General features: G+C 41.0%; 1 protein-coding gene across 2 annotated transcripts in view; it reads left to right on the forward strand.

The window, feature by feature from the left end:
* EEFSEC (eukaryotic elongation factor, selenocysteine-tRNA specific) overlaps positions 1-24,605 on the forward strand; it is a 358,290-nt gene extending 333,685 nt beyond the window's left edge. For both annotated transcript variants that reach the window (XM_007500318.3, XM_056804746.1), the window contains exon 7: positions 23,579-24,605. In XM_007500318.3, coding sequence (XP_007500380.2) covers positions 23,579-23,772 — 194 coding nt within the window. In that variant the 3' untranslated portion in view covers positions 23,773-24,605. The remainder of the gene's footprint in view (positions 1-23,578) is intronic.
* The last annotated feature ends 1,082 nt before the right edge of the window (positions 24,606-25,687 follow it).

Consider the following 25,687-nt stretch of genomic DNA (forward strand, 5'->3'; position numbering starts at 1 on the left):
TAAAAGGAAAGGTTTTAATCTAAACCCCATGTGTCTAATAAAGTAGAAACCCTTTTTCTATTATTCATCATTTTCCCCAGCCTTGCTGTTCATGCATTTCTAGGTATTATAGGGCTGTTGCTGTCAGAGCATGTCCTTAGTTCTCCCTAATTGAATTTTCACCTGTAAAAGACCAACACTGGGTGACTTTTCCTTACATTCTCAAGAATTTCTTAAGCCTTTCTCTTGGTTCCAGAATCCTTCTGCAGCTGCTTTATCATCATCTACAGGAACATGATATGTATGTATGCATTATGTATGTATGTATGTATGTATGTATGTATGTATGTATGTATGTATGTATGTATGTATGTATTAACCAAACATTCCAAATCAGTTTCCCAATCTCACCAATAATTGCATATCCTTAGAGCTCCATTTGCCCCGTGTAACTTTTTTCAATGGATGCTGACTTTGTTCAACCCATTGAAAATCCACAAGCTTATTTCCCCCTACTCCTTTAGGTATACCCAATATTTCAACCACACAAACTTCTCATTCCCAGGACACAGCCTAGGCTTTATAATGTTTCTTTTTGCCTCATTACCACCTATTAAATTCTGTTCATTTCTCAGGACCAAACTTGAATGCTGTCTCCTTTATGATATTTTACCAGATCTGCTAGGCTTTATAAATGTACTCCCTCCCTCTTTCCAATACCTACAGTACTCTTTACCTCTTAGATTCATCCCTCAGCGAATCATCTTTATGTGGTTATAGGTGTGTGCTTGTCTCTGAATGCTCTTTTAGAGTATAGGCATCTCGAATGTACTTCTGGTCCAACTTTTTATTTCCTAGAGATGCTGAAACTGTTGAATTAAATTGAAGGCCATAATCTCAACTTTTTCCTTTATCTCAACTATTTTTTTTCCTTTTTCTAGAGGCTTTTGATGGTGGCCAATTGAATGAGCATTTGTGGGAGAATTTAGTTGAGATGGGGTTTCATTCAATGCAGTGTTGTGTATTTGAGAGTATGGTTTGGAACTAAGGAAAATGGAGAGATCTAGTCTGGTAATAATTTAGGGATACCGGATAGGAATTTTGCCTTTTTACTAAGTGGATGTGCTTTTAAAGTTCTTATCTGTGTGTTTATAGTTCTTCTGTCTCTTTTCACTTTCAGATATCCATTTTCATTTGTTTCTAATGTATATTTCTTATTTCTAATGCATATTTCCCATTCATTTATCCTAAGCCTACCTCTCCCAATGAGCAACTTATAAAAGGCTTTGTGGTTCATGATACCTCTTTTCTTCTAGGTTGAGAGGCATTTTTTCTTTACAATTTTTGTCCATAATCTAGATAACTGAGACTATCAGAAGTCTGTTCTTGGATAACTAAAGGATTTCTAAGGCCCCTTCAAGAGCAAACATTATGTTACTATAAGGAGGGTACTATATCTAAATTAAAATACAAAATATCATAGAATCATTGAATTAGAGTTGGAAGTTTTTTCAGTGGTCATCAAGTCTATACATAAAAATGATTTCCCAGTGTATCATATTTAACAAGGAGTCATTCAGTCTTTTAGGCCCTTTTAAAAAAATTTTTTATTGTCATGCAAAACACACTTCCATATTGGTATTTAGGCCCTTTAAAGGAACTCACTACCTCTTGAAGCAACCTGTTCCATTTTTAGATAACTAATTATTGGGAAGGTTTTCCTGAAGTCACACTTAAATTGGTCTCAGTTCAACTTGTACCTTCTCTCCTTACAACATTCACTGGCTTTGGAGTTAGAGGGTCTCAGGGTCCAGATCAATAAAATGAAGGAGTTAGACTTCTCAGGTCCCTTTCAGGTTTCTGGGACCAAATGATCCACCATAGCCTTTGAAATACTTGAAGATAGCTGTTACATCCTCCCTAAATCTCTTCTCCAGAATTAAACATTTCTAGTTTCTTCAGCCAGTGTTCATATGGTTCTCATTACCCACTTGCATGTTTTCCAGCCTGACAGTATCCTTGCTAAGTTGTGACTCCAAAACTGAACATAAAAATGAGCTTATGATCACCTTTCTCCAAATTCACTCAAACTTTAAATGTCTCCATTGTAGCACCCAGAACTAAGACACATTGTTCTCAGTGAGGTCTGGCCAGTACCAAATTCAGTGAGACTGTCATTTCTCTTATACCGGGTTTGGCTTCCTGAAATGATCAGAAATCTTCTGTGTTTGAATGAACAAACTCCCTGAAACAAATTTCTTCCTAAGTGAGCTCAGAAGCTGTGTTCAGTCCTCAGAACATATAAACTATGACTTTGATGTAGCCATCTTATGCCTTACAGTTGCCACTTTCTAATCTGGTGCTATGGGAACCAAATGGTGACCACAAGTCCAAGGGGACTTCCCTTAAGACAGGTTTGGTGTCTTGTAGTATATTTTTTATGGCAAAGACCAATACAGTGACAATAGTCATTAAACGAAGAGGTTTCACATCCATCAAGGCAAGTCAGACTAAATGACTTTGGAGATCCCTTGCAGCTGTGTAGCTGTCTGAGAATGTATGAAATATTAACTAAAGATAGGGATAGTATCAGAAAGCATTATTTCAAAGGTCTCTACTCTCTTTAATTTTTCTAATCATTAATACAAGTAGAACATCCAATTGCATATTTCTCTAACTTGGGATTTGCAGTGGTGAAAAAATCTAAATGCTACATTTAGAAAGATCTTACCCTCCCAAGGTTTTAAATTGATAAAAAAAAGTTTAAGATCCATGAACATTCTTGTCCATTTTGATTTATACTCTGGAGACTAGAAGCAAAAATTGTCTCTCTCTTGGCTCCCTTTTGATTCCCCATTTTCCTCCTCTGTATTTTGTTCAGGCTGTCTGTTCTTTTCCAGGATTCCTTCAGTGGTGTCCATTCTCCTGGGACTTGGCCTTTGTTTTAATTCCTATTTTCAGTTGCTAATGTATGAACTGTTCTATTAAACAGCTTTTCCCTGAGAGCCACAGTCTGCACAATGTCATTGTTAGTTTTAAAGTGCTCTATAAATGAAAGTTGTTTATCATTATTATTATTCTAATTGAATTGGGTCCGGGTTGGTTTGCACCTCATTTTGTAATGGAGACATACCGAATAGTAATGTTCCATTAAGCACTTCTATGTGTTTGAAATCCATATTGATTAAATAAGGGGCTAGTCCAGATTTCTTTGGGATAGCTGCAAAAGCCATTTAGTAGTTTAGCTTTCTTTGCTTTTCTTCTTCCCACTTGTCATGTGTGTATGCCTAGAAATAATGAAGTGTTTCTGTTTAGCACCCCTGTCTATGTATGTCACCCCAAGTATTGGGAACATGTCAATACAATTCACAGTGTAAAAGAACATTTCATACTGGCATTCCAGGATTTCAAAGCAGGGTCCCATCAAAAAGACTTTATTTACCATAGCAAAAAAAAACCCCACTAGACTCTAGGAGTGAAGAGATCTGGCTTGTACACCCAGATTTGTTACTAAACTCATCCTGCAACCTTGGCCACATCTCTGAAGAGTAATCCCTGCCTTGCCTTTCTCAGAGGTTTGTTGTGAGGAAAGAACGAAATAACATGGGTGAGAGTGCACCGAAAACTAGGAAGTGCTATTCAGAAGGAAGGTAATGTTATTATTTATCTAGCAAAGGCACACAGAGGTCATGAGACTCTTCTCAAGACTTGGCAGGAATTGGTAACAGGAATTAGAAGAGGACCAAGGAATCCAGACCTTCCCCACCTCCAGCTTCTACTGTAATTACCAGAGAGACCTTCTCCTGCCATCCCCAAGTGTTCAGTTCAATAATGTATGTCTGTAAATTACAAAGATATTCGCCAAACAGATCTCTCCATCCCTTCCAGTGGCTTGGCAGCATTCTTAATCATCCCTCAGCATCACATCTTAACATCAGCTTCTTTCTTACTTGATCAAGTTTGCTTCTTAAAGAATCTTCTGGTTAATAACTTACTTCAAATAAAGCTCCCTCCTCTGGTTAGTCAGAGAGGACCCAAGTGGCCAAGGGGCCTGTGCCTGGAGCCTTGGTCGTTCCCTAAAGCCGAGCTGTCAGGCCACGGCACTCTCCCACGATTGTGTTCCCACAACATGAGATCTATATAACTGTCCCCCCAAACCAAAGTGCAGTGGGCTCAGGATCATCGGCACCCTGAGGTCCTCCTTGTCATATTAGTAAGGGAAAGCTGACTCAACACTTTAAAGCCTTTACATTTCATGGTTCTGCCAAGATAACAGTGTAGCCCAGTCTGTTGAGATGCTGGAGAGTCTCCCCGACGAGCCAAGCCTCTTCCTCTCTTATGAGGCCACAAAATGACGGATCACCCCAGCCTTTTGGGGAGGTGGTTGCGTAGTCAGGAAATCTTTTTTTAATACTTTTTTGTTTCTATATACTGTTTTGTTTAATCTAATCTAATGGGCCTAATGAAGTGCCTTCCAGCTCTAACCTTCTATGACTCTAGTCCCCACATTAAAAGTAGGAATTCCATTCCCTCTCCCACCTCTTTTGTTTAGGTGTTTGTGGGGACTCTTGCATGTGGCTGCTGTGACCTCCCTCTAACTTTGTGCCTAGTCGGGCTTTGAAAGATTCCTAAGCATGGTCCATACCTTGGGAATGGAAATGCTGTAGATTGTGTTTGGGAAAAGAGGGAACTCAAACCCCAGCAAGCCAGTTGGATTAAAAACGGAATAGATTACTGAAAGATCCGCTAGTAGTCTTGCATGCTATTTCACGGAAGGCATTCATTGTGCCTCTAATTTCCAGGGTTGTAGTTCTGCTACATGGTTGCTTTACAGGTTGGAGGCTACATAAATGTTGATAAAGTGATAAGCCATCAAGTCTACCTTTTGAATAACATGCATGTGTGTATGCATGTGTACATGTGCACATGCATGGATGCAGGGGGTGAATATTACTGATCAGCTTCTCTGCTTGTGTGGCATGTGAAGGCATACATACAACCCTTAGTTCACTCCCATATGAAAACCTTTGCAGGTCAAAGAGAGAGGATAAACTTTTGAACTCAAAAGCTTTCAAATTAAGTGCATGTGCTGGGACCACCGGAGCTGGGCTTCCCAGAGGGCAGGCCCACTCCCACCCCACCTGCCCACTGCAGCAGCTGCCAGCCCACACCACCCTCGCCGGCTGTCCTCCCTGCCCTTTCCCTGTTACCAGAAAGGACAGCCAGCAGGTAGGTGACTTCTCCCTTCGCTATGGAAATGGGACTGATACAGTAATCAGGATGCCACATATGGAGCTTTTTAAATTACTGCTTTTCAGCCTTTTGTTAGCCTTCATTATTCTTGAAGATTTTTTTCAAGTCATAAAAATGACATTTTTAATATGCAGAATTTTTTTTAAAAGCAATATGAAGAATACTTTTTTGTCAATAAGCTTTACCTTTTAAACCAGTTATCTTAGTTTCTGCTCTAGGTATTTTAATTGAAGATTAACTACTGTTAAAGAGTATACACATTTAGGGAGTGTATATTTGGAGTATTAAAATTCAACTCGATAAATAGTGGGAATAGAGCAGGCTGCCCACTATAATTGCAGATTGCGCTGCCTAGAATGGGTTGGGGAGGGAGGTGGGTGAAAGGGGAGGGGGTGCGCATGTGCCCATGCCGACATTGTCCACAGCACTCAGGTAGCCTTCGAGTTGTCACCAATATAAAGGGATCAAGAAGGTTATGGGGTTCACTAGTAAAAGTATTTTGTAGTTCTGGTGCCGATAAGGTCAGTTTCTTCAGTCTTATTGCTTGGGCCTTCCCAGTTGCCTTCCCAGCACATGGACCTGGGGAAACAGTTTCACATAACAGTAAGTAGAAACTCCTCTTTTTCTCCAGCCTTTTCAGTGACTGGAAATGAAATTAAAAGGGGGTACAGCAGACAGGACAGTATTATACAGGAATGAGAAGACTTGGAACCAAGCTTAGAGAACCCTTGAGCATCCTCCCTGAACTTCTAACCCAGTACTGTAGTCATAAGATCAGAGACTTTTAGAGATCATCCTGGTTTTACAGCCAAAGAAACTGAGGCCCAGGGACTTGTCAGAGAGTTGTCACCAAGCAGTCAATGGCACAGCCAAGATTCAGGTTCAAGTATTGTGACTCCAGATACCATTCTTTCTACTGTTCCAAACTACCTTCCTCCCTTTAATAGGAATGTCATTCTCTAGTCTGTGCTCCTCTTGTCCGTTGGTTTCCTTCCAGCCTGAGGGACATTCCCAAAGAGAAGTGAGTGACATTCCACCCATCTTTCTTTTTTCTAGCTGTAACCTTCCTGTGGCACTACCCCCTGCCTCCCAGCAGCTAGAGTCTAGAGAGTTCTTTGGGTTTGAATTTTCTAAGAGAGAATCCCTAGCACTTTTCACTAGCTCATCAAAGACATACCTTCCACTCTCAAGTGGCTTTACAAAAGAAGGGAAGAATAGCACAGATAATATAGAACGTTGGACAAGATAAAATTCAGTTACAAAGTAGAGCCACAACTTGGCATCTTTTGATTTTCTGTGGTTTGGGTTAATACTAGGGGCATTCTTCTCTCCTCTGGCCAACCTCATAAGTAAAGGACACAAAACTGTCTTGACTTTACCACAAGCCTATGGTTCTTTCATTTACTCATTAGCTACTTCCTCCCTCTTAACCATCACAGACACCTTCCTTACATTGAATTCCAAATCTGCCTTCTGATATTGCTCTCATCAGTAGTCTCGAATGCTTTCCGTCCCCACCCCACATCCTTTGGTTGAACCAGACACACACGACCTGCTAACACCAAATCACTACTATCATTTTATTACTCAGGTCTGTTCCCATGCTTCTATCAAAAAGAAGCTGGCCTGACTCACTCATGGCTTTGCTGTTTCTCCTTTGTTGATTTTCTTACTAACTAGCTTCCTGGGCAGATTATTCAACCACTTTGTGCCTCACTTTCCTTATCTGTAAAATGAGGGAATTAGGACTAAGTGACCTCTGCGATCCCTTCCAGCTCTTAATCTGTAATCCTATGAATACACATTAACAGATTCAAACTTGCAGCTCATGGAAACCCTTTCATTACACTTCCCTCTTACAGACAGCTGAAGACCTTAACTCCATTTTCCAGAGAAACTGGAAACCATTGATCATTAACAAGATCTGTTATCCCCTCTACCATCCTTGCATCCATTCTCCCCTCTTTGCCAACAGTCTCAAGAGAAAGAATTCTTCCATTGTTTTTACATCCCTTCCTATCCACATCTAAGAAAGAGAACTATTACTATTCTCAGCTATCCCTTCCCAAAGATGAATTTTCTTCAACTTTAAGCATGTCCAGGTTTCCACAATACTGAAGAAAGTATCTCTTTCCCCTTCTAATGTGGCTTTCCTCAAATTGATGACCCTTTTCCCCAATAAATGCACTCCCTACACTCTCTGCATCTCCATGCCATTTTCTCCTCTTTAAAACCTAGTAACGTGTTCTTCCTGTAATTACCACTCTCCTGATATTGTTTGGGTTTTAGATTGCCAATACCAATGCCAATCTGTTGGGAAACAGATACGGAAAATCCCAAAACCTAGCCTCTATCTCAGGAAAAATTTTAATGTTTATTTAATGTCTTTTTGTATATTAGGAGATGTGTACTATATTCCAAAGATAGGTTCCTTATGCTCTAAGAATTTTTTCCCTAAAAAAAAAAAAAAACCTGTTTGGTGTGTCCAATAGTATTATTTCTTTTAAAAGAAAGTATTTTTAAAGAATACTTTTTTACTCATTCAATATTTATTATGTGTCTTCTATGCAAAAATCAATGAGACCATTTTCTTGCTCTCATATTGCTTATAATGTTGTAAAGAAGTACCCAATGATTCCATTACAAAGCCATAGAATCATAAAATGTGAAAGCTAAAAGGACCCTTAGGCCATCTGTACAATCCTCTTATTTTATAGGTATTTTCTTGAGTCAAGTGACTTATCCCAATATCACACAGATAGTAAATGGCAGAGCTAGGATGTTGACTCAGGCTGCTTGCCCCCTTTTGTAGTACCCTTTTTATAGCTCCATGAGTATAATGAGCTCATGAAAGACAGACAGAGGGAGGGCTCTGAAAGGTCACTTGTATGAGATATGGATAAGAACAGGCTGTAGAGAAGACAGGGCATTTAAGATGGGTCTGGGGGTGGAACCATGATGGCAGCTTAGTAGCAGCTAAAAGGTGAAATTGCTCTAACAGTGCCTCTGAACCAGTCTTTTAAAAGCACCTCAAAACAACAGGAATGAGAAACCAACAGCAAAACAGAGTAAGGGGAGTCTCCACAGAGCACAATTGAAAGGTAAGCAGAGAGTCAATTTTCACAGAATAAGGGGGAATAGAAAGTAAAACTGCACACAGGAATGCTGGCAGACCACTACCCTCCTACCACTCCCACCTACTGCTAGATTCCAAGCCTGAGCATAGGGCAACTTCAGGATCCTGGGACCCTACCTACACCAACATCGGAGCACCCTACAACCCATACCCACCCTTTGAAATCTCAGGCCCTGGCACCAGCCCTTAACCCCAGGGCAAAATAATTTGGAGTGCTAAGTCCTGCAAGCCATCAGCAGAGGAGACAGAATCAGCAACTTTCAGAATTCCCAGTCCACAGGCAAAAAAGAGGCTGGAAAAATGAGCAAATCGTGAAAGAAACACCTAATGCTAGAAAATGTCTGTGGAGACAAAGAACAAAGCACAGAGTCAATAGTGGACTGTGAGATCCAAGCAACCACATGCAAAACTTCAAAGAAAAATAGGAATTGGTCTCAGGTTATTGAAGAACTCGATAAGGAATTCAAAAATAAAATAAGACAGGTTGAAGAAAAATAAGAATAGTGGGAAAAAGAAATGAAAGTAATACAAAAAGAAAATAACTGTTTAAAAAGCAAAATCAATCAACTGGAAAAAGAGGCACAAAAAATCCAATGAAGAAAAGAATTCTATGAAAAATAGAATGGACCAAATGGGAAAAAAGATCAGAAGGTCATTGGAGAAATTCATTCTTTGAAAATTAGAATTGAGCAAAAAGAAGCTGATGACTTCATGAGACACCAAGAAACAATAAAACAAAATCAAAAGAATGAAAAAAAGAAGAAAATATGAAATATTGAAAAAACAACTGACCTTGAATTTATATCCAAGAGAGACAAATTAAGAATTATTGAAAGTCATGATTTTTTAAAAAGCCCAAACATAACATTATAAGAAATTATCTAAGAAAACTTCCCTGATATTCTTGAACAAGAGGATAAAATAGAAATTAGAGAATTCACAAGTCATCTCCTGCAATAAATCCCCAAATGACAACTTATAGGAATGTTATGGCTAAATTCAAGAACTCTCTGGCCAAGGAGAAAATATTGCAAACAGCCAGAAAGAAATAATTCAGATATCATAGAATCCTAGTCAGGGTTATGTAAGATGGGACTGGAAGATTGAGCAGAGTTTCAACAGACAAAGACTGAAATATATTAGGAAGGACACCCCTGACATAGTGAACAACCTAAACAAAGTAATGGAGGCAGGAAAACAAGGGGTATAGTTTAGGGAACAATAAGTTAGATGAAGCAGAGAAGATGTAAAAAGTGTGAAATCGGGCTAAAAAGGTTAACTTTGTGCCACAGTTTAAAGGGTCGTAAATTCTAGGCTAAGGAGTTTGTATCTGGTAGATTATAAATTCTCTGATAGTAAGACAGCCTTATAAAGAATAATAACAATAATAGTTAAGTCCTTTAGGATTTACAAATTACTTTTTTCACAGTAACCCTTTGGGAATCATCTTTATATCCCCAACACATTGCAATGCACATAATAGATGTTTTATAAATGTTTGTTGAATTTAGTCAGCCCTGCAGAACTTTTGAAGGTTTTTGGCAGGAAAATAGTTCAATCAGAGCTGATTACTATTCTAATCCCAAGTTGCTGAACAGAGTTTTCCTACATTATTCATTCTCTGGCATCTAGATGTTTGGCTTGTTTCATTTGTTTGGGTTTTGAAGGCTTTTGGCAGTCTTGGTGTCAGATTATAAACTCTTTGAGGGCAGGGATTATCATCTATTTTCATCTGCTTCACTTATTACTAAGCACACATTCATTTCTATGTAACAGGCATGAATAAAAATGTTTGTTGAATGAATGAATAAGCTTTCCCCCAATAGTCACAAACCCTTCAGGGGAAAGGGAACTCAAAATGGCCCAGTTTTTCCATCAGTAACACAAGAAGGTTAAAGTAGATAATTTATTATATTATATATTCCAATATATAATATTTATTATATACTTTTGTTATATGCATAATACAATATAATAATATTATGTTATATATTCTTACATACACACTACAACTATTGCTAACTTGCTTCATGGGCCTGCTTTTTTAGCATATAATCACTAGACTACATCAGCCTCCTCCATTATCTGGAAGGAAAAATGTTCATCTATAAGGATCTCCAATGAAGATTAAAAAGCATTCGGAAATCAATTAAGGATTGAGAGAAGGAGAATTACTGTGGCTGACTGAAATGCATGAAAAAGAAATAAAAATATACAAATCTGTGGAATTATCATAGAATTCTTCTAGGTTTGGGTGAAAAGTAAAGTTTTTCTGTCCCCTAGCATTCAATAAACTAGTTTTCCAAAGGAACAGTTTAGATTTAACTATTTGTTTAATTGAATTAAATTAACTTAAATTCATTGTATGAATACTTACTATGTTGTTTTTTCTGTCCATTTTCTCTGTCTTCTCTATTTCATATCTTGGTGCCTTTCTGCAGAAGGATTCAGTGGTATTCTGGAGTGGAACACAAATGAATTGTGAACAGTATGTAGTATCTGAGACAGGGCAAGGGCTAGAAAGGTGTCTGATCATTAGTAACGTGGGTAAAAATAAATGTGACTCTGGGCAGTGAAGAAGTGATTTGGATGGAAAATGCAATCCCCAACACTAGTATTGCTCACAGACAATCAGAATCATCATTATCATAGTTCTGGGAAGTGGAGGGAAGGCTGTGGGGAGAGACTTGTGACCTGGCAACACTCTCCACGTGGTAGCTTATTTTGAAGGCTGGTGTCAGCCAGTCCCAGGTGCCAGGATTATGGTCAGCATTGTATTCTCCATAATTAAATTATAAAAGAACCATTCTTTTGTCAGACACTGACTGAATTATGTACTTATTTTCATCAGCCATAGTAACAACTAGCTTACTGTAACACCATCATCTCTCCATTCCCATGTGCTTCTCCTCAGTTGACTGTTCAAAGTGGTGAAGAAGGTTGAATGTGATCTGTCTTGTACCCTGGCCTGAGTGCATCGTGTATGGAGAAGGTGAATAGCAACAAGAGAGTGTTGGCAGGAAGCCTGAGTTCCTAATAAAGAGAGGGTAAATCTTGTTGCCTTTCTCTCATTGTTTTCTTTGTCTGATTTGAAAGTGAAAGCTTTGTTATTCTGGATGGAAATAGTGATGATTCGCATTTATAACACCATATCTCCAGGATATAACACCCTGATCTCCAGGAGAGCAGCTCACATCCCTTCTGGTTCTGTGAGACTCATCTGTGTCCTTCCATAAGTCCTCCACCTTGAGGGCCTTCCTCCATGCTGGGGCCTCCCATCTCCCCGTGGAGCACTCTGGGCTCTCACTTGATTATTTCTCACTCCGTGATGGATCTCTTTCTGTTCCTCTATTTCTCTTTACTGGGAAGAGTTAGCAGCCTACATATTCCCTCTGTGTGCCTCTCCATTGTGCTTTGGCTAACTTCTTATGAATCCTTTGTGCTTTCTGACACATGTAGATGTGTGTTCCTACGCCTATCTAATTGCATTCTGTCATCTCTGTGTCACATGGTGTGTATACATGTGGGTGTGGGGGTAGATGGATAGCCCAGATAATAGCTCATCTTTACATAATGCTTATCCCCAACTCCTTAATCCCCTCATCCCATGTATCCAGCCATTTCTGCTTACGGCCCTTTCCCTCCGCTCACGCAGCCAGCCCCGTAGTTCAAGTCTTTCTCACCTCTCTTAGACATGGCAGTCGCCTGCTCATTGACTTCCCTGTCTCGAGTCCCTTTTCCACTCTACCCCTTCCTCTACAGAGCTGCCCAACTGATTTCCTTAAACAAAAAGCTGACTGGGTGGCTCCCCTGTTCCTCCCCTACAGCCTTCCTCACCCCATCTCTAGGCTCTTGCTCTTTCGTCATCTTGCCCCCCCCCCCCATCCCTTCATAACATGGTGTAAGCACCAGCTTCAACCTGGTCGCCCTCAGCCACTTTCTATTTAACCATCTTATATTTATTTTTATTCATTCTCTTGGTGTTTGGGTTCCCTTTACACAATCTATAAACTATTCATATCAATTACCCTCCCCAAATGTAAACGCCTAAAGAGTAGGAAGTATCTCCTCCTTTGTCTTTCTGTCTCCACACCTAGCACAGTAACTGCTTGTCATAGAACTACTATGTATCAGAAACAGCACTCGATCTGGGTCTCTAAACTCCACGTTTAGCTCTTGAAATAAACAGAATAATTCCTTGGCTCCGATGAGCTAGATTTAAAATGGGAGGTAACAAGGGGTTGCTTGCTTGTCAGTGAAGAGAACTATGTTATGTCATGGCCAAACCATTCTGGAGCTGCCGTCCCTCCTGATCAGCATGAAGGGCATTAGCCAGGAGCCATCTCCATCCCTAGGTGATGTGTCTTATTGAGTGGGGTGTACATGCATGCATACATACCTACATACATACATACATACGGAACCAGACTCCAAATTATGCCTCTTGGCTAATTGCATAGCCCAAGCTAAGGTTCATATGTTGTGTTGAGAAAAGTCTTTCATGTTTTCATTTTCATTTGACATTTAAATTCCAAGCACCAAAAGGATCCAGAGATTTTCCAGGATAGATGTCAGCATTATAGTGAAGTACCTTGACCTTTTTACTGCCAAGTGCAAAAATGAATTTTCTACTTTTTTAATGTTTACTTTAAGCACATCTATGCACCTGTGTCACGGAACGGCTGAAGAACAACTTGAGTTCCCCGGCATGGTTCCTGGGACCATTCCTCCTCATTCCTCCTTGTTATCCTGGCCATCTTAACATTTTATGATTTCAGTTTGTGTTGGTAATTAAAAGAAATTGCTTATTTTATCTCAAATTTCTGTATTTTAATAAAAGCACAACTATATAGTGCCTTTTGCCTTTCCAGGTTACACACATTCATGCACATTCTCCTACTCATACATGGCAAAGATCATTCATTTTAAATCTAGAACTCGAAACCATAAATGTATATTTTTAGTGACCTATTTGCCTCATTCTTAAACACAGCACATACCCATTTACTAGGTAATACAGTGAATAGAATACCAGGTCTGGAGTCAGGAAGACTCATCTTCCTGAGTTCAAATCTGGCCTCAGACATTTACTAGCTGTGTGATCCTGGGAAGGTGACTTACACCTATTTGCCTCAGTTTGCTCCTTTGCATAATGAGCCAGAGAAGGAAATGGCAATAGCATCTTGCCAAGAAAACTGCAGATGGGGTCATGAAGGGTCATGCACAACTGAAACAATTGAACAACAAAAAGGTACTCTGCTTTCAGACTTTGAGTTCAAGTTAGTCATCTCTGAATCATCCACCTCTCTGTTGCAAACCACTTCGAACAAGGCGGCTTTCTTGGCTAGATCCCCTCTCAGCTGACTCTATGGCCTCGCTATAGGCCTCTCCATTTTTCTCTCACTCCCAAGTTTGGGGCCACCTGTGGGTTGTTCAAAAGTTTAAGGCTACCTGTGAGTGATTCAGTTCAAGTCAACAAATATTTATTGAGCACCTTACCTAGGGGCCAAAGTACTTTACTAGGTGCTAGGAGATGCAAAGATGAAAAAAGTACCATCCCCAGTCTTCAAGTTTACTTTTTATGTGTCAGGCATGGTGCTAAGTGATAGGAGTACAAAGGAAAGGAAAAATAGTCCCCTGTCCTCGAGGAGCTTAAATGGGAAAGACCATTATTGCATATTGAGTGTGTGTGTGTGTGTGTGTGTGTGAGAATATATGATCTGAAAAGACAAAGCTTGATAACTGGAGCACAAAAAACCTGCTGGGATTCACAGGGGAAAAAAATTTAAGATGTTTTTATAACTGATTTTCCCTGTTAGTAACCAAAAGAGCAACATCTCCAGTATCCTGCAAGTAGGATACAAGAATTATTTAGGGTCTGAATTAGGTAAATGAAAACTTTATTTGAAAGGTTGAAAACACATTTGGTTCCTCATCTTCCTTCCCACCTTTCTCTCTTTTTCCCTGTAATTATATGAATCTTAGTTCATGTAATGCTCAACGTGGCATCCAGGCAGTTTTAAGGTGGGCTTTTTCTCTTTATTAATGAAGAATCTTCCAAATAATATATTTGTGTATGCGTTTTCCTAGTTGCCCACCCCCCTTCTTCCAAAACCATGAATACATTATAATTTCAATTTACATGGTGTGAGAAAGATTTCTGTACAAGGTCCTTTTTTGTTTTTGAAGAATTCATCATCCTAGTTAAGAAGCTTAATATAAATTAAAGGAGGTATTAAGGAACATTAAGACATCAAAATGTGGCCTGTTCTCTTTCCTTGCGATTGCTCTAAATGCAAACATGTTGAATAAAAAGCAATCAAAGGGCCTGTTTGGAGAACATGGAGTGTGCTGTGGAGAACCTTTGGTGAGAGCACAATTCAAATAAAAAGCTTTTTTTGTCTTCCTCCTCTTCCTAATTCCCTTTGTTGTGGTGACAACAGAGTACAAGGCTGATAAAAATTTAATCACCTTATCTTTTTAAAGCAAATTGCATATTTGTTTACACACAATATATATAGGAGAAGAAAATCTGGTCCTCCCCCTAACTGTACTGAAAGCCCTATCCTAGACATATAAAAATTGAAAATTAAACTGACTAATTGTTTTATTTTTTATTATAAAGTTCCTCTTGCTGATGGTGACTTCAACAAGGGGACCCCATAGAAGATGGTCCACTCTCACCTTCAATTAGGGACTTGACCATCATGATTCCCCATAGAGACAAGACCAACAGATTGATCTCCACATCTGGGTCTAATTTGAATCAATTCAATAAATTAACTTGAATTCTGGGTCTAATTTACAATCTGGACTTTTCCTCCTCTCCCTCTTGATATTACATATATTTATGAAGATTCAGCATAAAAAGCTATTGATTTTTATGTATTGCTAACATAGAATAAATAAAAGTATTGCTAACAGAATCACACAGTGTCAGTCATGGAAAGGACTTGAGGTCAGGTCATCAGATGCCTTCGTTTTGCAGGGAAGGAAACCCAAAGCCCATAGAGTCCACTTTGGTCACAGTTATTAATTCAGGACTCAACTAGAAATCTTTTGAAATTAAATCCAGTGCTTTTCCTATGTGTCCTGATCCTTGGGATTTAGCATTCCCATTGTCTTACTAGCGATGCCTACCTAGAGTTTGCCCTGGCATTTGAATGGAGCTAAAATTCTCTTTATACTGGTTTAGATTAAAAGTTGAAGTTCCAAAGAGAGATGGAGTCTTTGCACCCCAAATGCTTAACATCAGCACATGGAGACTTCTGTGGCCATTGATCAGGGTAAAGAATTCTTACTCAAAACTCCCAGATACCATCCTAGGGTGAGAGAAAGGGCAGTCTCAGAGTAAACCACTCTGGGCTTTCATATTCCCCTTGGCCTCTTGGAAAACCTAGCTCAGGAAGGGAAACTTCTGACCCTCTTTCTCAAAGCCTCCTCCTTTTGTTTGGCTTGGTTTCTGCTGTTGTTGTTCTAAATCTATTAACAACCTCTAATTAAAAAGCAGAAAATTATGTAGCATTTTAAATTGGCCAGTGTACCTCAGGGACCCATTACAGAACAAATTACTCTGAACTGTTTGGGAAGGACTTGGTTCCCACTGTGGCCAAAGCTGGGACTTCCCACTGTAAATGGAATTGGGACAAGAGGACCCTTCTTTAACAGTCTGGCCTGGGACATGAAAGTGACGCCAGCAATTGGAAGTAATTTGCAGGACTGTTTGATGAGTGTATTAATTATGGCACCCACAAGCAGCACTTGGGAAACTGTTTTGTTTTCCTGCATTCTTTCCTGATTACTAGTAGCAAAAGCCAAGAGACAAAACGTGCCTTCAAGGATCGCCAGCAAGAGTGCAGCAAGAGCCATTGTGCCTTTGTGCACAATTGGCACTTGGTTTCTGAGGGCCATGGCCTCCTCGATGGAAGCATTTTCCCAAGTAACTGCCATAGGCTATGTTTCACTCAGGGTCAGCACCCTGAATTTAAAACTGCCTCTGTCTCTTATCCTCTTCGTTCTCCTTTCCACATCCCCACCCCTCCAACCTTCACCACCTTCTCTAGGGTTTTACTAGCATTTGCTCAATAACCAGAAGATGGCGGCATCTACCCCAAGGGGTTTTCTTAGAAGACAGTTTCTTGGAGTGTTTGTGACTTTCTCAAGTCCACTGGCTGATATAGCATTTCTGTCCCTTCTCTGTCATCTCATACTAGTTGGATACCAACCAAGAATTTCTCTATCATCTTGCACTACTGGGAAATCAGCCAAGAGTTTCTGCCATACCTGAAAGCAGGAAGTCCAGATCATAGACTTAGAGAACTGGAAAGAACTTCAGAGGAAAGAGAGACAGAATGCTACAGTGGAAAAATCATAAAATTTGGATCCAGAGGACCTGAATTTGAATTCCACCTCTACTACTTACTATCTCTGTGTTCTTGCACAGATCACTCTCTAGGCCTCAGTTTCTTCATCTTTAAAATAATTGAACTATCTGATTTCCAAGGTCCCTTCTAGCCCCTAATCCTAGGATTAAGGATCTGATCCTCTCTGCTTTAGAACACAGGGGAGTATCTTTTCCTTTCTCTCCCCTCTAAACTGCCTCCTTCATTCCCAGAGAAGATGGGGAGTTGGGGATAGTGTGTGTGTGTAGATCCTAGAGAAAGAATTTGAACTTTGAATCCTATACCATCAAAGCTAGAGAAGCTATCAAAATGAAAAGGCCTTTGAATGGCTGGAGATATAGAGAAGAGGTGGGAAGATGAGATTAGAGGTTTATGAAGGGCATTGTGGCAACTGGTTTTGTCATAAAGGTAGGAGTCAGGAAAGATTGCCCATCCTGTTGGCTAGTGAAAACAGACCAAGAACATTCTTGAATCCTGATAGGTTACTATGTCCTGATGGATAGATTTTTGCTTTACTTTTGAGAATTTTGGGAAAGACAGCTCTCTCTACCTCTCACCTGCCCCAATCTAGTTTTCCATTCCATCTGGTTGCTTGTGGTCCCCAGTGCAGCATATGTGTCTCCAGTAACCTTGACTGAAGGCATTCTTCTGAGATTATAGTTCCCACAAACTGGTGGTGGTCTAGAATTCTGGGTGGATTAGATATATGCTATTTGCAGTATTGCTGTTCTAGTGACACTTCCTCTTCCTGCTGGTTCTTGCCTGGGCACCAAGAAATTCATTCTGGTTTTTTGTTTGTTTTGGTTTTGTTTTTTGTTTTTTTTAAGTCTCTAACCTTTTTTTTTACTCCTTTTTGTGTTTTTTATATGTATCTTTTTTTTTTTGTCAAGAGCATTTTATTATAGAGACTTTATCGTTACAAATGTATGTACATAGTCCATAAAGATGAGCAAATGGGTGCTCTTTATCCTCCATATCACAGCGTGGAAGGCACTGATTACAAGGGTCTATGGCCTGGGAGCTGGGAACTTGAGATTTTAGTACCAACTATGACTGGCTTATTGTATAACCTTGGATAAATCATTTAGCTTCTCTGGACCCTAATTACCTAGCCATAAACATGAAGATATTGAGGTAAGCCATACCTTTCAGCTTTAACATTCTGTAAAGGCTATGATAATCACTCATTCATTCCTCAATTGAACAGATACAGATTAAGCATCTACTATATACCAGACACATACAAAGTAAGTAACACTAGGTGGTGACTAAAATGTGAATGCAATAACTCTAATATAAATAATATCATGTTAAATCTGAGAGGCACACATGACTTTAAATCATTCCAAGGAAGGATAATTTTCACCATTATTGGCAAAGGAGGATCGATATGGGAAAACTTCATGGAAAGGTGTCATTTGAGCTGAGTTTCATGATAGGTAGGACTCTGATAGGAAGAGTTGGGTACAGTGTTCAAGGCATCATGATGATGATGATGCAGTTTTGTAGCATTTTGTGTTTTCCAAAGCTATTTCACCTATATTTAAACTGGAGATATGTACTCAGTGGCTAAGAGGAATCAGACCAAAAGCTTAGAAATCAATTTAGGGGACTTTGCTTTTTCCCTTCTCTTCCATAATTTAGGCTTAGGAGGACCTTTGATACCTAGTTACAGGCTGACCACCTCAGTCTCAGTTGAGTGTTATGGGGATCATAAGCAGCAGGGCCAAAGAGCCCCCCCATAAAATGAGGGGATTGAACTAGATGACCTCTGAAGGCTCCTCCAGGTTTAACATTTTATGAATCTGTGAGCAGCATAAGGAAATGGGAGCAGAATTAAGCCTCATTTTGTTGAACATTTTGGGACTGATATGCAGGGCTGAGTTATTATCTGTAAAGGTTTCTGAGAATGAGAAGACCCAGGCAGATGCTTACTCCATAGAAGGGAGAAAAGGCAAGATTTTTAAAAAACTTATCCAGACTGTCTTTAAAATCCACTTTTCTAGCCCTCCTACAGAGCCAAACCTGAGTCTCCTGGACTGCGGATTGTGCCTGCTGATAGGATGGTTTCTTCATCAGGACTTCAGCATAGATAAGAAGCTAAATATCAAGTTTCTAAGCAGAAAAAAAGACCTCTCCTAATGCTTCTCCTTTTCCAAAATGCCCAAAGGGCTCAGAACTAAAGCTCTGACCTAGATGGGCAAATTTCACACAAGTGGATGGATGGATGCCAGAGCCTTGGTGTTAGAACTCAGGAAGAATCAGTGCACATTGACCAGGCATGTGGATACCCACTTTCTTGAGGAGGGGTCATCCCAACTGAAAAGCAGAATGTGTAATGTAATACCCCGAAGAAAAGTAGCCTGAGTTCATTTGGTTATTAGTAATCGACTTCTATACCTGCCCGTAGAGGTGCTGAGAGGTGGTAAGAGTGATGGCAAGGAGAGAATGACAAAGTCCTCTAGCCTAGGGAGAATTTGGTATTAGGACTAATGTTGGTAAAGATTGGTGGCCATTTGCAAAGTAGAGGTGCCTAAGTATGGCAGGCCGGAGAGCAGGCTGCAAAACCCAGGCCTTCTGGCACCATTGGAAATCTTGGTGGGTTAGATGCCAGAAGGCCTGGGTTTTGCAGCCTGCTCTCCGGCCTGCCATACTTAGGCAAGTTGCTGGACTTTTTGTGACCTTTGTTTTTTTCACCTATAAAACGGGGTAGCTAGATTTCTCAGGGAATTGAGCACTGGACCTGGAGTTAGGAAAACCCGAGTTTAAGTCCAGACTCAGATACATAATAGCTGTGTGACCTGGCAAGTCACTTAACCATATGACTTAATCCAATGATAAAGGAAAATGGCAGATACAGTGTGATCCTCAGGGTCCAGAAGAATCAGACACGCCTGCCCAGCCTGCCTCACAGGACCAGGGAGAGCATGGCAAGTGCTTTGTAAACTACAGATCTGGTTGCTTAGAAGACTTCATTTTTGTTGGGCTGTCGGCCTGAGGGCTGGGTAACGAGAAAGCAGAGCACCAAGAAGGGAAAGGAGCCCGGTCTTGTCCCTTCTGAGGCCATCTGTGACTGGCTCTAATCATGGAGATTCTAGGTTCCTGTCCAAGCCTGGGGAACTAGGGCACAGAGAGGAGAGAGCACTTTCCATCTCGGAGCAGAAATGTTTATGGGGAGAATATCTCAGAATGAAGGAAAATCAGGACACAAGCAGACCAACAAGTTAGTAGGGTCCGCCTTCTCTTGCCCACATTATACCTGCATCCAGAGTCGCTTCTGAAAGGCCATGTTCCCATTCCCCTGCCTTTTAATCAAATGTTGCAAAATCTGCGCTTCCTAGGATTGAAATACACCAGCCGTCTCTAATCCTTTCTCAGCTCCAGTAGCCAGGCAGCAGCTCCATCCCCAAAGCACGAAAAGCTGGGAAATAATAGCCACCAGACAGTCAAGGAAAGGGATAGATTAAAGGCTGCCGATTGTTTGCCTCCCTAGCTAGAACCTGGAGTCAGCCTATCTCTGAGCAGCTTTGGGCAGTGTTTAGACTCACAAGAGTTTGTTTGTTTGTGATGGCAGGAGACACATGAGATGGGCTGGAGAAGTCCCTGATGATCAGCCCTGCCATGCCGGATCATTGTTAATAATAGTAATATGTTCGTACTTTTCTGCCATATATATGCTAAAGCCCTTAGGGCAGTGATACAGAAGTCCTTCTGAACTAGTTCAGCTTAATCCATTTGCAACTTGGGGGAAAATAAGGTAATTGTCCAATGGAGAGAAAGAAATCTATTAATATTTGCTACAAATCCAAGTAGTACAGACAGCACTTAATTAATGGAGCAGATTTCTCACTGTGTATTCAAGCTAGCACGGTCATTGTTCAGGAGAGATTAGACCCTTAATGTAAGTTAGTAAGTTAAACTAGACTTCCATCTAAAAATATCCGTCATTTCAGCTATTAAAGGGCTGATGTCTTCTTTGGTGACAGATATATTTCCCTTCATTTCCTTGGTTTTGTAAAATGTAAAGTATGCATTGTGTGTAACGCGAGAAATCCATGGAGGTAGATGAAATGGAGATTGTGCCCCCGCCTGTCTCTCTCGGCCTGCCCCTTTGAGCCGCCCTGTATTCCCGAGCCTCTTCAGCCCATAGACCTCCTGGCACCAGAGGAAAAAAAACAGCAAATGCCATTTGTCAGGGTCTGATGCCAGCCACCTAATCTGTTTGCAGAATGAGGGCTGGGGGGATCTGATTAAGTAATTTAGATACCTGTGAGTTTAATAATACCTGAACTGGGGTTGGCCAGCAGCCTAGGGTTTCACTTGTAGGATCTACACATTCTTCCATCTCTCCTGTTAACTACCCTTGCACAATACCCTGTCTGAACGGAATGGGTGTGGAGTCTACAGATTAGACACAGTTTGGCCTTGGCTTTGGGGATTTTGCTGCCTAGGCAAGAAGGGAAGTTTCCTTTTGTAAAGACACACACATACATACACAGAGTATTTGTGACTTGCTCTTTATAGAGTTCAGTTTGTCTCAAGTATTGCCATTAAAAGTTGTATTTAAAAAATGTTTTCCTACCCAACACAAATAATGTTTCATAGTTTTTGTTATTTAAAAATGTTTAAAGACTAGAGTATATTAAATTAGATAAGATTTCACCCAAGCAGGAAGAACCAGGAAGTGAAACTAACCCCTTTTTAAGTTGCTTCTGTCAATAAGAACCCAGCAACAGCACAACCAGGGAAAATTTCAGTGTGATAGATGTCTGTTGTTTTTATAACTGTTGATTGGAGAAAGTACATCTCTCTAGGAAGAAGCCCTATGATTCTTCTTCAGGTGTTTCCTTTTTAAAGGACAGAACATAGAATGTCAGAGCAAAAAGGAGCTTTGCAGATCATCTTATACTACTTCTCAGTCCATTTTACAGGTGTGGACATCGAGGCCCCAAAAGAGAAATTGATAGCCTAAGTTCACAAGGCTAATTTGTGCCCAGCAGTTTACTGTGGCAAATTCAAGTTCCTATCACTTGGATGACACTTTCTGGATTTCAATGGGCTTTCATATAAATTCTATCATTGACTGATTTTATTTATTGTTTTACTAAAAAGTTAATGGTTAATTACAGTTTGGACATATTTGAAAGAGATCAAAAGAGGAGAAAACTATTATTGTGCTAGAATGTCCCAATCCAGAACTATTTAATAAAATGCCATCTTTTGCTGCTCCCATTTTATCTTAGATTTGAGTTCAAAGACAGTGGTGGATTTAAAATCAGAAGGCCCAGGTTTGCCTTCTGGTTTTAGCACTTACTTAGCACTTACTAGCTCTGTGACCTTGGGTAGATCACTTCCAGCTTTTGGTTACTTCACCTATAAATGGAGAAGTTAGACAAGATTGGCTCCAGGATTCTACCCAGCTGCAATGGTCTATGAGTTTGACATATCTCCCTCTGTGCAATAGTTAAAACCCCACTAGTGTAAACAAAGAAGACTTTGAGGGACTTCTAGTTGTCCCTTGGCATCAGACAGAAAACAGGCCCTCTCCACTAGTCCTGGCCCCTTTGGGGGGCCGGTATCTCTGGGTACCTACAAGTAGTTACAGGAAGTGCTCTGAGCACTGCCCACTGAGGTAGGGCAAACAAAGTTTGGGAAAGGAAGGAAATGGAGGGAGTTCATTTTGAAGCCAGTTTGGGTACCATCTCTCTGTCCCACCCCATGACTGCCGGTCTGAGTCAAGCCAGAGAACCAGGCCAGAATGTAGAGTTGTTGGAGTCAGCCCTAAGTGCCTCCTTGCTGTTGCTCACCTGTGGGAGGGCCCTCCTGCCTCTATTCCCTCACAGGCATCTCGGACTTTTTGCTCAGCCCAGTGTGTGAGATCGCCAGGCCACATTTTAGGACAGGAGGGAGGAAACTGACGAGGTCTTTGAGATGAGGGGACGCCCCAGGCTAAGAACGCCTGAACTGAAATTGGCCCCGTGCCGGAGAGCGACATTCGGGGAAGAGGCGGCACTGGCCCGGCTTCCAGCGGGCTTCTCTGGTCTCTGCTTTAGGGGAAAAAAGGGTCCATTTCAAAGCGCCTCCTTGGAGCAGGCCCTCCCCCTGCCTGCAGCCTTGACTCAGGCTCCACTGCCTGCTCAATCTTTGATCTCTGCTGGAGAGCTCTACTTTGGCATGTTCATATCAGTCTCATGGAACTTACGTTTGAAAATAGCCAAAGACAAGGGGAAATCTCCAGGTTCAGAAGCCAAAGTCCTTGTCAAACACAGAGTTTCCTCCTGCCTCTTCTCACGCCACCCCCTTCTCCTCGATGGGGAGTAAAGTGATGAGTTGGGCTAAAGACCGTTGAGGCCTATGGGAGGGGGCTTCTAGCTTGAGAGAGAGAAAAGCCAATGAGGCCACCTGGCTTGAAGAGAACAATTCCCTGGACTTGGACAGGTTCATATTCCAGCCCTTCAGTTTTATAGCTGTGGCACGTGGTTCCAACTCTGAGCCTGTTTGCTCATCATACAAAATGAGGATAATAATACTTCCAGTGCTTTGTCACAAAGAAACACTTTGTAAACTGTAAGTGAGAACTGTTAGTATTCTAAGGGCAAGGGGTATAAATGGAAGCCCTGTCAGCTCAAGGAAAGGAGACTATAGCCCCACCGCTAGGGCCGTAGAACACTCGGGGTAATGCACTAGGGACAAGGTTTCAGCGAACTATGTAAAGTAGTGTTAGTGGCAAAGATTGAATGTTGCCAAGTCAGCTTTTCGTCAGTGGAATGCTGTTTTTTGGATAAAGTTGTCTCTTTCTGTTTTGTAGACGGACTTAACCCTGACACAAAGAAGCTTCTAACCACGACTACCACCAAGAAGAGGGCTAAGGCTGGGAAAGGAGATGTGTCCAAGGAGGATGAGGTGTGTAGCAAAGCTGACCCAGCCCAACACATCACCATCAGCCTCTACTTCAAGAGATACGTGTTTGATGCACAGAAGAGAATGGTTCAGTCGCCTTGAAATGCAGTCCACTGGGCTGGGCCCTTCCGCCAAAGAATCTCAGGTTATAGGGAATTGGGGCGCTTGCTTGTCCTAACTGTGCCACTTGTAGGGGCCCCCATTCCATGTGATTTCCTCAACAGTTCTGACTTGCATCACCCTCCTGATGGACAGTCCCTCTACTGAGCTGAGCTGCCTAGAGGGCTGTAAGCTAGAGGTTTCTATACAAATCAGGCTTCCAGCTACTTTCTTTACTGGCCTTTTGGCTGAGGCTGAGGCTGAGGCTGAGGCTCACAAGGGGTGACAGGAAGATATTTGGCTTTTCTAGAGCAAACAAATCCATTTGTAACCAGTTCATGTAAATCCATGTAAACCTTCCTGGAACACCATTTTCTGAGCCCAGGGGAATAGCCAACCAGATCAGAAAGAAAAAGAGGGCACTAGGGAAAAAGAATCCAAAGTAAATCAGACTCTTTTGTAAATTTCTTTCATTTTTCACAATCTAAAAGTTTTACTCGGGACCCAGAGAATTCCTTTTTGGAAAAATATCTGTCCCTTGTGTCTAGTTAAGCCCTAAGAAATCTCTCCCAAGAGGCACCAACTTTAAGAGATGGTGCTGGGCAGCATGAATCAGACCCACATCTTCTGATGTGACTGCATTGTTCCTAAGTACTGCAAGCTGGGAAGCCACCTCTGGGCCATTGTTTCTGAAATCTGCCCACCCCCAGGTTCATTTCTGTACCTCAGCCCATGAACAACATGAGGAGGGTGGACTGTGGAGTGGATCTCTGAAGTCCTTTCTAGCTCTGACTCCCATGATTTCTGGTTGGAAATAAATCTCCAGTGTCCAGGCACTCATGACTGCTTCTTCTTCTTGTTTGTAGTGGTGTTTAATTGGGATCAGATGTGGAAATGAAAATGCAGGTCAGTTCCAATCATACACTCCTATGATCTCAGAGTGGTTCCCAGAGTCCCTTCTAAAGAGTTTCTCTCTCTCTTTCTGCCTCTCCTCCCATGTCTGTATCTCTGTCTTCCTGCCCACTAGATTATTTTTCTTTCGATTGTTGTCTTACCCCTTTCACTCCTTCTCTTAAGAACTGCTTCTCAACCCCAAGCTCATGCTCTCTTCCTCATTCAAGCCATAGCTGCCTAGCCCCTAACTTGGCCCCCAACATCACCACTGATCCCAGGGGCATGGAAGAATCATTGTCCAAAATAGAGCTGGTCCATTAATTGAATGTCCTCAGCTGGCCAGAGTCATATGAAAAAGTCCTAGAGAGAATGCTTCATTTTTCATTTCCTTTTCTACATAGAAACAAGTAACTACTAGTCACTTCTGCATAGACAGTGCTCATTTGTGTATCTAAATTCTTCTAGAAAATGAAAGAGTTAAGACTTAAGAGCACTTCCAAGAAGACAAAGAGCATGTAGTATGCCCTGATGGTGTATGAGACAATATCTGTGGCTCTGGGGGAGGTGCAGAGATGGGAGAAGGCATATGACCTCCCCTCCATGACCCTGCAATTTTTAGGAATGTTAGAGTTTGAAGGAGCCATAGAAATAATTAGACCAATGCACTGTCAAGATGAAGAAATGGAGACCTAAAGAGAAGTGACCTACCCACAGGCACAGAGAACATTAGTGGCAGGTCCGTGGCTAGATGGCCTGTCCATTACAGGGCATTCATCTCAGAGGTTCCATCTCTCTCTAAGAATCCGATGATATTTTCATTTGACAGCATCCTTGGATGCAGAAGCTTATGTAGCTTCACATTTTCTTAAAGGGTTTTTTGTGACTTCCTCTATTGTAGAGATAAAAATATTTTAGAGTCTTGGAAAAAGTAACATTTTAATTCCTGGGTCCACTTTACTGACTTCAACAGCCATTTGTTAAGTGCCTACTGTGTGCAGGGCACTGTATTAGGTGCTGGGAATAC

Source organism: Monodelphis domestica, chromosome 7, assembly GCF_027887165.1.
Source record: "Monodelphis domestica isolate mMonDom1 chromosome 7, mMonDom1.pri, whole genome shotgun sequence".
NCBI lineage: Eukaryota > Metazoa > Chordata > Mammalia > Didelphimorphia > Didelphidae > Monodelphis > Monodelphis domestica.